Source organism: Brachyistius frenatus, unplaced genomic scaffold (genome assembly GCF_029030835.1).
Source record: "Brachyistius frenatus isolate BFR_SWC_R1_liver_20210118 unplaced genomic scaffold, ASM2903083v1 Contig_249, whole genome shotgun sequence".
In the NCBI taxonomy this organism is placed as follows: domain Eukaryota; kingdom Metazoa; phylum Chordata; class Actinopteri; family Embiotocidae; genus Brachyistius; species Brachyistius frenatus.
This window is the reverse complement of record NW_027210848.1, coordinates 1-12,948: the sequence shown is the minus strand read 5'-3', so window position 1 is coordinate 12,948 and position 12,948 is coordinate 1. Positions and strand designations below refer to the sequence as shown.

The following is a 12,948-nucleotide window of genomic DNA, read 5'->3' as shown; positions in this document are numbered from 1 at the left end:
CACACACACACATCAATTTAAATTCATACAAAGGGCTTCGTGGTGAGTTTGGAGACCCACTGATAGTACCATGCTCTCTTTGATGTCATCGTTCTGCGTCATCTGGATGAGCGTCTGGAACAGTCGGTTGTGGTGCTGGATGAGGATCTCACAGGTCTCCCCGTATCCACCCTGAAGAAAAAACAGAGGAGGAACAGTCACACAAATACAAAGAAGAAAAGGAAAATTAATGAAACCTTAAAGGTCCCATATTTTACACTTTTCTGCTGTTGTATTTGCAGTCTTGATCTCCATAAGACGAGGGGCTGCAGATTTTTTTTTTTTAGATTTTATACACTTTATTAATCCCCAAGGGGAAATGTCTTCACTACAGCAGGGGGGCTCTCAGGGGGGAGATGCTGCAGCAGGCTGCCACTAGCGCGGCGCCAGGTAACCTGACCTGAGGTGCATGTTTTTGGATGATGGGAGGAAGCCGGAGAACCCGGAGAGAACCCACGCAAGCACAGGGAGAACATGCAAACTCCGCACAGAAAGGCCCAGGACCGGATTCGAACCCGGAACCTTTTTTGCTGTGAGGTGACAGTGCTAACCACTGCACCACCGTGCTGGAATCCGCTACAGAGCTTCACCTCTCGGCACGACAGATTGACCGCTCTGTGTTTTCTTTTACTAAAACGGTTGGACAGTGGGCCATGCTGAGGGCCACATATGACATGAGCACCAGTTTGTGACATCACAAATTCACAAAAGTCCAAATGGCTCATCCAAAAAGCTAAAAAAAAAAAAAAAAAAAAAAAAAAGGGCTGTGTGCATGTCTCTGTTGACTGAGTGTTTTAATACTTTCAGGGTATTTACAGCACATAGACCTGCTCTGAAATCCAATATGGGCCCTTTAAAAGGTGTTGAAACTCTCACCTGCACACAAAGATCCAGAGGAGTGACTCCGTTCTTGTCAGCGAGGTATTTGGCTCCTCGAGACAGGAGGATCTGAGCCGTGTCTCTTTGGCCATGGCTGAAGAAAAAAGAAGTTTCAATGCAGCTGGAGTCACACTGAACACAGGTGTTGTTGAATATTGTAATTCCTAATATCGTGGGTTAATTACATGACTGTGGAAAGCAGACTTATGTTTTTAGGTATTTTTCTGAATGAGAAGAAGCACAACAGAAGTGCATCTGAATAGTCCAGAGGAAGAGTAACAGAGTTGAGACCCCACTCTGAATCACCAACATGACAATGACGTCACCTGCAGGCGAAGTAAAGGGGCGTGGCTCCAGAGACGTTCGGCCGGTTAATGTCGGCTCCACTGTCCAGGAGACACAACACCGTCTGTGCAGACATGAAACTTCTCTCACATATTGGAAGATATTTTTTCACATAATAGATCAGAACTAAACAACAGAGAGACTTCAGCTCATCCAAAACTCTACAGCTCGGCTGTGAACCAGAACCAAGAGGAGAAAACACATCGGTCCAGTTCTGGCTGCTCTGCACTGTTTACCTGGAACACACAGGACTGACTTTAAGCTCCGCCTCCTCACATACGAAGCTCTTAATGATCTCAGACCGAGTCGCATCTCTAACTCTGTGGTGAACTATGCGCCTTCAGGAACACGGAGATCATCTGCTGCTGGTTTATTTTTTTGACTTTTGAAACATATCTCTTTACTTTAGCGTTTAACTAGCGACTCCTGAAGCTCTCCTGCACTTGAATTACCGCGCCTTTAAAATGCATATTGCTTTATTTTATATTTCAACTCTATTTGTGTTTAATTTTGTACATTTTATTTATTTTCTACATTTTTAAATGTTCCTTTATGTGTGAAACACTGCATGTCATTTTCTTGCTATAAATAACTTTGAGCTGCATTTCTTGTATGAAAGGTTCTTTACAAAGAAAGTTGATGTATTATTAACAACAGTCTGTGACACATTGCATTCATTATAATAAGATTTACATTCACACTCATTACTTCCTCCATATGTTACAATCATGTTTGCTTTGCCTCTGTACTGTATGTGTGGAGGAAGGTGTGCTGTGGCAGGCAAATACTCTGGTGACAGTACGTAACTTAACCACAAGGGGGCATCATTACTGCACTGTGACTGTATTTAATGAGTGAGTTGACAGAAAGAACTGATGAAATCCAGACCAACATCTGCTGCCAGGCTTTGAGCTCATGCACGAGCTGGCAGGACTACAAATGCAAATACATACAGTTCAGCCCAAAATCATTCATACCCACGTCAAACGTTCATGTCTGCTGAATCTGACCAAGACTTCACTTCTGGCTGGAAACGTCAGAATTTTTTACATTTTAGTAAAAAGTGTATAAAAAAAAAAACATGGAAACAGGATTTATTATTAACATCTTGGGCAAAATGTCTTCCAAAGTTTTGTCTCTTATTTAAGTAATTTACAGACGATGAAACCAACTGTTCCAATACAAATTCACTAGTCATGAAAATTTGACATGGGTGTGAATAATTTCAGGCTCAACTGTATAAATTGTTTAATGAAAGACATATTTTGGAGGTGGCTCACTGTTTTGTGTCCATTCTGACAGGCTACATGCAGCGCCGTCTGTCCCATGGCGTCCTCCACATCCACGTTGGTCACGTGTTGCACCAGATCGTGCAGCAGCTCCGTCCGTCCGTTTACCGCCAACCAGTGGATCTGTAGCAGAAGTTCAACGAGGACACTCACTATCCCGAGCACAGCAGGTCACCACGGTAACGCAGCGGTGACGAGATTCAACACAACCGTAGGCTCACGCTCCACTCACAGCTGTCAGTCCCTCGTTGTTGCAGATGTTGACATCTGCGTTGTATTCCAGCAGTTTGCCCATGCACTTCTTCTGTCTGAAGGCACAGTGGAGGAGACAGTTTAGTATCAGTGTCGTCACGCACACGCCGTATCACACCGAGACTCACGCATCACGACCTGCAAAAAAACACGCCTGATAAGAAAGCATTCAAAAGAAAAATTTGAGTCATGGATTCATCCAGTTATTTATACATTAATATCAAAAGTTTCACTGTCTGTGAATCGTCTCATGTCGCCTTCAGCTCACTGCAGCAAAACAAGCAGTATTATGGGAGAAGTTCAGGATATGTTTTGACATAAAATTGTTAATTAAGCCGTAATAGACAAAGAGATAAATTGATACATCCGAGGACACGATAACTCATCAGCAGGTGATGATTCAGTCTGCTGCGTTCTCCAGCAGCAGACACAGAAACGTGTCCTCTTGTTTTGTGGACGGTTACCGTGTTTCCCGTGTTTACGTGTTTACGTGTTTCCCGTGTTTACATGTTTACGTGTTTCCGTGTTTCCCGTGTTTCTGCTGGACATGTCCGAGTCCAGCCACTGACGCCTGAGAGATCTCAGATTAAATAGCATGTGGCATCGGCTGTTATCTCAACACATCGATATCACACTGAAAGGTTGTCTGGAAAGTCTTGTATCACTTCAATAAAGGAAAAATCCCACTAATCCCAGCAGATGATTTTATCCGTAGATCTGCGTTTGGGGTTTTGTGCACACAGCAACAAAAGAAGACGACTACAAAGATGTTCTGCCTTTATAATCATTCAAGAATCAGCTTCACAATTATTTATGAGGCTGAAAATACATTCAGCATGTCTGCTTAACCTCAACGGTACCCACAATGCATTTCAAGGCTCAAAGTTCAAGGTTACTATATTTGTTATTCCAACCATATCCATATTAATTATATAAAAATTCCTGAACACAATCAAAATGTGTCAAAAACATAATAAAACACACCTGAGACACAGAATTAGAAGACAATAACAAAACAGCAGAGACCGGCTGAAAAGCTAAAGGTCATTAATATAAGATGTCCTGCAGTAAAGGAGTCCAACAAGGTGCAGAGTGTTTAACAGTCTCGTTGCCTGTGGAGAGAAACTTTTACATTTCTGTAAAGACCAGTGAAACTCCAAAGGGTACGTTTAAAAAATGTCCCCTTGGGGATTAATAAAGTAACTACCTAACCTAACCTAACCTAACCTAACCTAACCTTATGCTAAAGTAGAGACCTTGAACACAACAGCGACATGTGAACAGGTGAGTCGTCTCCTACCCGTTCCTGGCAGCCAGGTGCAGCGGGGTGCAGCCCGAGATGTCCTGGTAGTTTGGGTTGGCTCCTCTCTTCAGCAGCAGAACCAGACACTCCACCGACCCGCAGCTGTCCGGACGGAGAACAGACGGACTCAGATGAGAGCAGACGGGACGACGGCCGCCGCTCAACACTGATATCAGTCAGCACGGCTTTCCAACAAACTCACAGCAGAACACTCAACATGAACTTCAGCAATTTCCTTCATGAAGTCTCAGAATCTAGAAAAGATTTCAACATCACGTAAAACTCTAAAATACTTTTTTTTTTTTTATCATTTAAACTTTTTAAATCTATAAATTGGAGACCGTTTTAACCGGAAACGTTGAGGAGACGACCCAGAAATCAACCACCAGTTTTTCCTCGTGTGAATCTGCGTCTTCAGACCTCTCTAGGTTTTTCACTTTGGGAGATGCAGCCCACCCCCACATGACCCGCAGCCCACTCCCACATGACCCGCAGCCCACCCCCACATGACCCGCAGCCCACCCCCACATGACCCGCAGCCCACTCCCACATGACCCGCAGCCCACCCCCACATGACCCGCAGCCCACCCCCACATGACCCGCAGCCCACCCCCACATGACCCGCAGCCCACTCCCACATGACCCGCAGCCCACCCCCACATGACCCGCAGCCCACCCCCACATGACCCGCAGCCCACTCCCACATGACCCGCAGCCCACTCCCACATGACCCGCAGCCCCCACTCCCACATGACCCGCAGCCCACCCCCACATGACCCGCAGCCCACTCCCACATGACCCGCAGCCCACCCCCACATGACCCGCAGCCCACCCCCACATGACCCGCAGCCCACTCCCACATGACCCGCAGCGTACTCCCACATCACCCGCAGCCCACTCCCACTCCCACATTACCCATAGTCCACCCCCACATGACCCGCAGCCCACCCCCACATGACCCGCAGCCCACCCCCACATGACCCGCAGCCCACTCCCACATGACCCGTAGCCCACTCCCACATGACCCTTAGCCCACTCCCACATGACCCGTAGCCCACTCCCAAATGACCTGTAGCCCACTCCCACATGACCCTTAGCCCACTCCCAAATGACCTGTAGCCCACTCCCACATGACCTGTAGCCCACTCCCACATGACCTACAGTCCACTCCCACATGACCCGTAGCCCACTCCCACATGACCCTTAGCCCACTCCCACATGACCTGTAGCCCACCCCCACATGACCCGTAGCCCACTCCCACATGACCTGTAGCCCACCCCCACATGACCTGTAGCCCACCCCCACATGACCCGTAGCCCACTCCCACCCGACCCGCAGCCCACTCCCACATGACCTGCTCCGAAGTCCGTAACATCCCAACCCAGTGAGCATGACACCGCATCTCCTCCCTGTGGACTTAACTCAGAATCTACACTGAGGACTGAGTGCACCACCATGTGTAGGCGTTGGTGTAATACCAAATAAAAGTGTCCGAGTGTGCCCTAATAACAGTGACACAGACAGATAAACATCCCTGAACAGGGTCCATTAGGTAGCCATACCACTGGTGAACAGACAATGCTGAGATAGAGGCTTCACTCTGATGAGAATGAACCCAGTTTGTACAAGAGTTGATTTAACGTTGGGTAAGAAGGCTGCAACATCGCCTTCTCACAGCAGGATGCATGCAGACAAAACTGATGTCAGAGTCAAGAGCAGGACGGTCACCTTCATGTAAAGTGTTCCTCTAAAGCAACAGAAAGGAACTGCAGGTTTACATGCAGCCGCCAGGATCCCTTCATGAACCCACTGACTCATGCTAGGTATTAACACAACATAAAAGCAGGTTCAAATTGCGGCCAACTAGACGATGTGGAAAAGAAGGTGTAACTGGTGTCATTAGGCCCAAATGCAGTAACATCATGCCTCATGCATGACCTGTGTTGGGACAAGGGAGGGTTTGAAGGGGGAGGGGTGAGCCTGTGCAGCTCAGATGATTGGAGCACTCAAATTAAAATAACATTTCCAACTTAGGAGCGATTTTAGACTGTGACTTGAATTTTAATGCTCATTTTAATGAGGTTATTAAAACTTCTTCCACCTAAGGAACATTGTTAAAGTCAGATCTTTTTTTTTTTTTTATCTCAGAAAGACGCTGAAACACTCACTCACGCTTTCACATGTCTTCTACTTGTTTATGAAGTTTTAAATAATCAGTGATCTGGTCTCATTTCATGTTCCTGCCAGATCATCCTCTGCTTTTCTTGTAAATATTCCTCATGTGTCCCACAGCAGGTCTGGTGGGAGTGTCTTCTCTTTTTATGAAGCTCTGAGGGTTTTTAAAAGAAAACTAAAGATCTATCATATTTTTAATCTGTTTTCTATCAATGTTTATCATCCAGATTAAAAATTGTAATTACCGTTTTTATCCCTGGTGTTTTTCTTTACTTTCCTGAATATTAATTATTGTTTCTTATAACGTTGTTTTAATTGCTGCAATTTGTATTTCCTCATCTTATTTAACCTACATTTTTACTACCTTATTTCTAATCTTGTTGTTCTGTTTTTATGTCGGTCGATTTGCTTTTTGTGAGTGTGTGTTGCTCTGATGTGAAGCAGGCTTGTATGAAAGGAGCTAATAAATAAAGTTGAGTTGAGTCTCTTGACAGACGCGGTTGTGGTGGAGATTCTCTGATTGATGCTGGATTTTGCTGCGACTTTTCTCAAACGTTTCAAAGCTATCATCCAAAAGTCTATCTTTCCTTCCAAAGTTGAGGAAAATAAATTCAGATCTTTTTAACTGCTACCTAATAAAGAAAGTCATATGTTATAACTTCCTATGATAATAACAATACACAGAAAGAGCTGGAGATATTTTAGATAATTAAAAAATGTCTGTACTTAAGGAACCATCGGCTCCAACATACAAAACGTTCCTGAGTCATTACGTCGGTTTACAGAACGTTTGACTGCAGTATAAAACACCTTGTTTAGGTTCTCTGTACAAATAAGTGCTTTAAACGCTTTTTAAAGAATATTAATTCAACGCATTGTTTGCACAAGAATAAACTGCAATGTCTTATAACTATAAATCTGTACTAAACACATGTAATTTGTTTGTTGTGATGACAGGAAAGACTGTAAATCAGGAGTTATTTTTGTTGGAAAAGTTGTACTTTTCCTCTGCATCATGAAGCCTTCAGTAGAACCTCCACAGAGATCATCATCTGCAGAGAAGTCGCAGGAATTTTGCAAAATTGCAAGATTTCCACAACAATTTCTTGGAGGTTTATGCTTATTACCTGATTCACCTTTAAACAGAGAGGCAGAGACACGATATCCGAGTGTTTGGCTTTAATAACACCATGAAATGAACAGCTCAGTCCACCCAGTATGGCTCCTTATATGAGGGAATTCAAATATCTGATAATAATATGACAATACAGATGTTTTATATTTGGATCAAAAATCACCTGCAAAATGAACCTGGTGGAAAAAAACAATGTAATGCAGACATTTTATTGTAGTTTATCATTTTTACACTGTAATTTCTTGAGTACTTTATAAACCAATGATGAAAGATTTGGAATGAGCTAATATTGATCAGTTTAGTTATCTATGAACTCGTGTGTCATCACACTGCAAGGATTCACCTCCAGACATGAACCTGCAAATCACATCTTCTGATGAACAGGACGGACGGACGAACTTTAAATGTTTAACTAGGACTAAGCTATGAATCAATCAACATTATGATTTTCTGATTAACTTAGTTTGACTCATGTTGATATAATTGATCAATTCTTTGACTCGTACAGTCAGCTGACAACCTCCGATCACCGATAACCCACAACATCAACAACAAATCACAGCTTCTAGTACTGACTAACAGCCAATCACTGTCAGCGAGCATATGATCTGTGTATATTGTATTTACAGGAGCACACACACACACACACACATGCAGCTGGCAGGCAGCTAGTTGTCGGTTGTGTGGGTTGCACGTTGGCATTGATACCCAACACAACACACACCCACATGCAAATACACCACCATGTCGCACAATATGAAAACCGCATATCAAACAAACAGGAAGGAGCAGAAAATAAGCCGACGCTGCAGTCCATCACGTAGGTGTTCGCTCAAACTATTTGTTAGGAAATACGACAGCTGCTGTGTTTACGCTGTTTATTTTCTGATTTCCTAAAGTAACAAGAGATGTGAAACAACCTGTGAACATAAACTACAAATGTTCCTCTCAGCAGCTCCTAAATCCAGATTTTTTTAGTTTATTGTGCAAATGATTTAAAAATGAAGACATTATTGTATTAAAACAAGGACAGATGATTCTTACTTGGCAGCAATATGCAGCAGACTTCTCTTCACCCGTCCGAAGGCGTAGTTCACATCAAACTTGGAGTTGAGCAGCAGCTCTGACACCGACCTTTGAGAGAGAGATGAAACATGGAGAAGGATTTCTTCTGGAGACAACAACACAGTTCACGACACCTCTGAGGTTCAGATGCGCAGAATCAAATATACAAACACAACGGGACTCGTTTGTGCGGGAAAAAGCAGGAAAAGATGTAATAATACTTATTTTCTATCTTTAACACGAATACACTCCTGATGTTGTTCAGATGCTCGGAGGTTTACCTGTGCTGGTCGGCCATCACCATCGGCATCAGTGTGTACACGGCGGTCTCGTTGTCTGTGGAGGGAGAAACACGAGACGAGTAAAACTACTGGACAACACTTGGAAATCAGACAAAGAAAAACATACAGTACACATATACATATTTATGCATACATACATATTGGGTGATACTAACCTAAAATAATACCACAATATTTCAGGGTATTTCTGTGAAAACAATATTTTCGAGGACATGACAAAATATGTTATTATCAATTTCAAGAAGAAACAATTGCAACAAGAAATCCTGACATATTACAATAATTTGTTGCACATCTGATCTTTTGTAACCAAACTAACTAACCGCTCCACCATGGAGCCGCTTTCATCTACGCTTATTGTTCCCTTGAATATTATGCACGTAACGTAGCCGACGTCACATCATTACATTGGTCATTACGTTAATAAGAATATTGTCATTATCCAGATTTGATTTTTGTTAAAGATTTTATATAGAACAATACGATTTGCCCCCGATTCAAGTGTAGCAGATAAAAACCTAAGTTACACTGCGTCTCTGCAACAGCTCCAGTAAATTGTCGGCCTGTACCACTGCACCGTGGCAACACGGCAACGCTGCACCGCTGCAAAGTGACAACGCTGCAACAATGAGATTTTTGGAAAGTAATAATCAACTATGTGGAAATAATAACGCCCAAGTGGGTGAAAATAAACAGAAAGGCGAGAACAGTCTGGCAGGTTTAGAAAATGACGTCATGGCGATCAGTCCTCAGACTTCAGAAACAGAAATAATAAATCAGAGCTCAAATAAAAACCATCAACCCTCCTGGTGCCTGCCAGTGTTACACCTGCAGAGATTCACCTGAGGGGCCTTCAAAATAAAAGCATCAACAATGAATTAAAGTAATGATATTAATAAATGAATTAATCTATATTACTCAAACAAAACAGCCATGAAATAAATAGATATGGGTTTAATTAGTAAATAGAACCCATAGTTCCAACAGACATAACTTTACTGTAATACAGCCTTTAAAACCAGTAAAAGATGTCACAATATTACAATATCTAAAATCGAATACAACATCTGTTCTCATATCATGATATAGATATAATATAAACATACCGACCAGCTGTTAATAACAACCCTAAAACAACAACCACGGACCAAAACCTCTGGACAGCAGAATCACAGCAGAACTACTGGAAATACTGAGACGAGTCGGAAAGCTTCTGGAACCAAGTTCTCTGGACCAAAATGAATGTGATGGAGAACCAAAGGTGAGGAGACTCATCAGAGGAGGTGTGACTGCTTCTTTAACCGAGTCTCTACTGATGATACAACCGATGACGTGAAACAGAGAAACTCCTCCAATCTAAACGGCCTTCAATTCATCCTGCAGACAAATGAGCCCAGAAACACTCCGATGCAACCAAATATTCAACTTCATCACTTCTATTTCCTCAAATATTCATCTGTTAACTTACTTTTACACATTTGAAACAAACTCATCTTGAGCTGCAATTATTTGTTGATTCATCAATTTTGGATTTACAGAAGATTAATTGTTAACATTACATTACATTTCATTTAGCTGACTCTTTTATCCAAAGTGACTTACAATAAGTGCATTTCAACCATGAGGGTACAAAACCAGAACAACAAGAATCAAGAAAATACAATTTCTTCCAGAAAGCCAAACTACAAAGTTCTATCAGTAAGTTATATTTTAAGATACTAAAGTTCTACTGTTCAAGGTAAAGGAGGAAGAGGTGTGTTTTTAGTTTGTGGTGGAAGATGTACAGAGTTTCTGCTGTCCTGATGTTGGTGGAGAGCTCATTCTACCATTTAGGAGCCAGGACAGCAAACAGTCTAGTGAGCAAACTTGTTTGATAATCGATTAATCTGCTTCTTAAATGTGAAAATGTTCTGGTGCTTTTAGCGCTTTATGATAAAAAAAAAAAATAAAAAAATTAAAAAAGAAAAAAAAAGGGAATAACTTTTGGTTGTGGACTGTTGTTTGGGACAAAACGGGACATTTTAGGTTCCACTTTGTTCTTCTGGAAACACTGGTTGACATTTTTCACCATTTTCAGACAGAAATCTGATTAACTGCCAGATTAATCAATTATGACAAAAATCCTCAGTCGCAGTTCCCTTGACTCAACACTGAAGTGGATTTTGCGTATTATGACGAAATGAATGTGTATATAAATAGTGTAAAACATAACCTAAAGCTGGTCTCTATTCTTTTGTCTCATCGTTACATTTTAATCTCTAATTCAAATGCTTAAAGTATTAAAAACAGTAAATGTCCCTCCAGTGAAAAGGTCCACGTTCCCAGTGGAGGAGTGTAAATACACACAGGACATATTATTCATACAAATAAGTACAGATCTGAAGATTTTCATACTCGACCTTTATCCAGCTGACTATAAAATCAAAAGGAGGTAAAACATGTTTGAGGAAACCGGTCCGGCAGAAAGAGTCATCGAGAGCTCCGTCGTGGAAAAACGTGGGTTGACCGAGTAAATGATTTCAGAACTATTAACAACTTTCCCATTAGAACAAAATGACAGATGACATTCAGAAAATCCATCAGCCTTTTACAACATCATATATGATCGAGAGAGGACAGACCTCCAGCCCAGAGAGAAGATCTCTGATGGTTGTTGTTGTTGTTGTTGTTTTCTTTTTTTTTAGTTAATACATTTTACAGGTGCAGTTAGAGACCCTGTTTATACAGGTTTGTGTACGTATACAGGATATTTATGAATCCTGTGAACAACATCAGTGAATTAATAACCATGTAATAAACATGTGTTACATGCTATACTTTCCCCAAACTAATGTCATGCAGGCTGTCACGTGTTTATAGAAACCTTTTATCCACTTCAGGAACGTGTTTGTTTACAAAGGAAATAATCCCTTCACTTCCTGTAAGGTGTGCATGTGATATCATATCATGTCATGTCATATCATATCATGTCATGTTATATCATGTAATATCGATCATATGTCATGTTATATCATGTCATGCTATATCATATATCATGTCATGTTATATCATGTCATGTTATATCATGTCATGCTATATCATATCATGTTATGTTATATCATGTCATGTTATATCATCATATCATGTCATGTTATATCATGTCATGTTATATCATGTCATGCTATATATCATATTATGTTATGTTATATCATGTCATGTTATATCATCATATCATGTCATGTTATATCATGTCATGTTATATCATGTCATGTTATATCATGTCATGTTATATCATATCATATCATGTTATATCATGTCATGTTATATCATGTCATGTTATATCATGTCATATTATATCATGTCATGTATATCATGTCATGTTATATCATCATATCATGTCAAGTTTTATCATGTCATGTTATATCATGTCATGTTATATCATCATATCATGTTATGTCTTGTTATATCATGTCATGTTATATCATGTCATGTTATATCATCATGTCATGTTTTATCATGTCATGTTATATCATGTCATGTTATATCATGTCATGTTATGTCATGTTATATCATGTCATGTTATATCATGTCATGTTATATCATGTCATGTTATATCATATCATGTTATATCATGTCATGTTATATCATGTCATGTTATATCATGTCATGTTATATCATATCATATATCATGTCATGTTATATCATGTCATGTTATATCATGTCATGTTATATCATGTCATGTTATATCATATATCATGTCATATCATATCATGTTATATCATATCATGTCATGTTATATCATGTCATGTTATATCATATCATGTCATGTTATATCATGTCATGTTATATCATGTCATGTTATATCATGTCATATATCATATCATGTTATATCATGTCATGTTATATCATATCATGTTATATCATGTCATATCATGTCATGTTATATCATGTTATATCATGTCATGTTATATCATGTCATGTTATATCATGTCATGTTATATCATATCATGTTATATCATATCATGTTATATCATATCATGTTATATCATGTCATGTTATATCATATCATGTTATATCATGTCATGTTATATCATGTCATGTTATATCATGTCATGTTATATCATGTCATGTTATATCATGTCATGTTATATCATGTCATGTTATATCATGTCATGTTATGTCAT

General features: G+C 40.5%; 1 protein-coding gene across 1 annotated transcript in view; it reads right to left on the bottom strand.

Moving 5' to 3' along the window:
- hace1 (HECT domain and ankyrin repeat containing E3 ubiquitin protein ligase 1) overlaps window positions 1-8,817 on the bottom strand; it is a 28,284-nt gene extending 19,467 nt beyond the window's left edge. Inside the window, exons 1-8 of the mRNA XM_069720751.1 lie at window positions 8,765-8,817; window positions 8,463-8,552; window positions 4,105-4,209; window positions 2,785-2,860; window positions 2,544-2,675; window positions 1,245-1,327; window positions 916-1,012; window positions 70-171 (exon numbers count right to left, since the gene is read on the bottom strand). Of these exons, the coding sequence (XP_069576852.1) occupies window positions 70-171; window positions 916-1,012; window positions 1,245-1,327; window positions 2,544-2,675; window positions 2,785-2,860; window positions 4,105-4,209; window positions 8,463-8,552; window positions 8,765-8,793 (714 nt within the window). The 5' untranslated portion in view covers window positions 8,794-8,817. The remainder of the gene's footprint in view (window positions 1-69; window positions 172-915; window positions 1,013-1,244; window positions 1,328-2,543; window positions 2,676-2,784; window positions 2,861-4,104; window positions 4,210-8,462; window positions 8,553-8,764) is intronic.
- Between the last annotated feature and the right edge of the window lie 4,131 nt (window positions 8,818-12,948).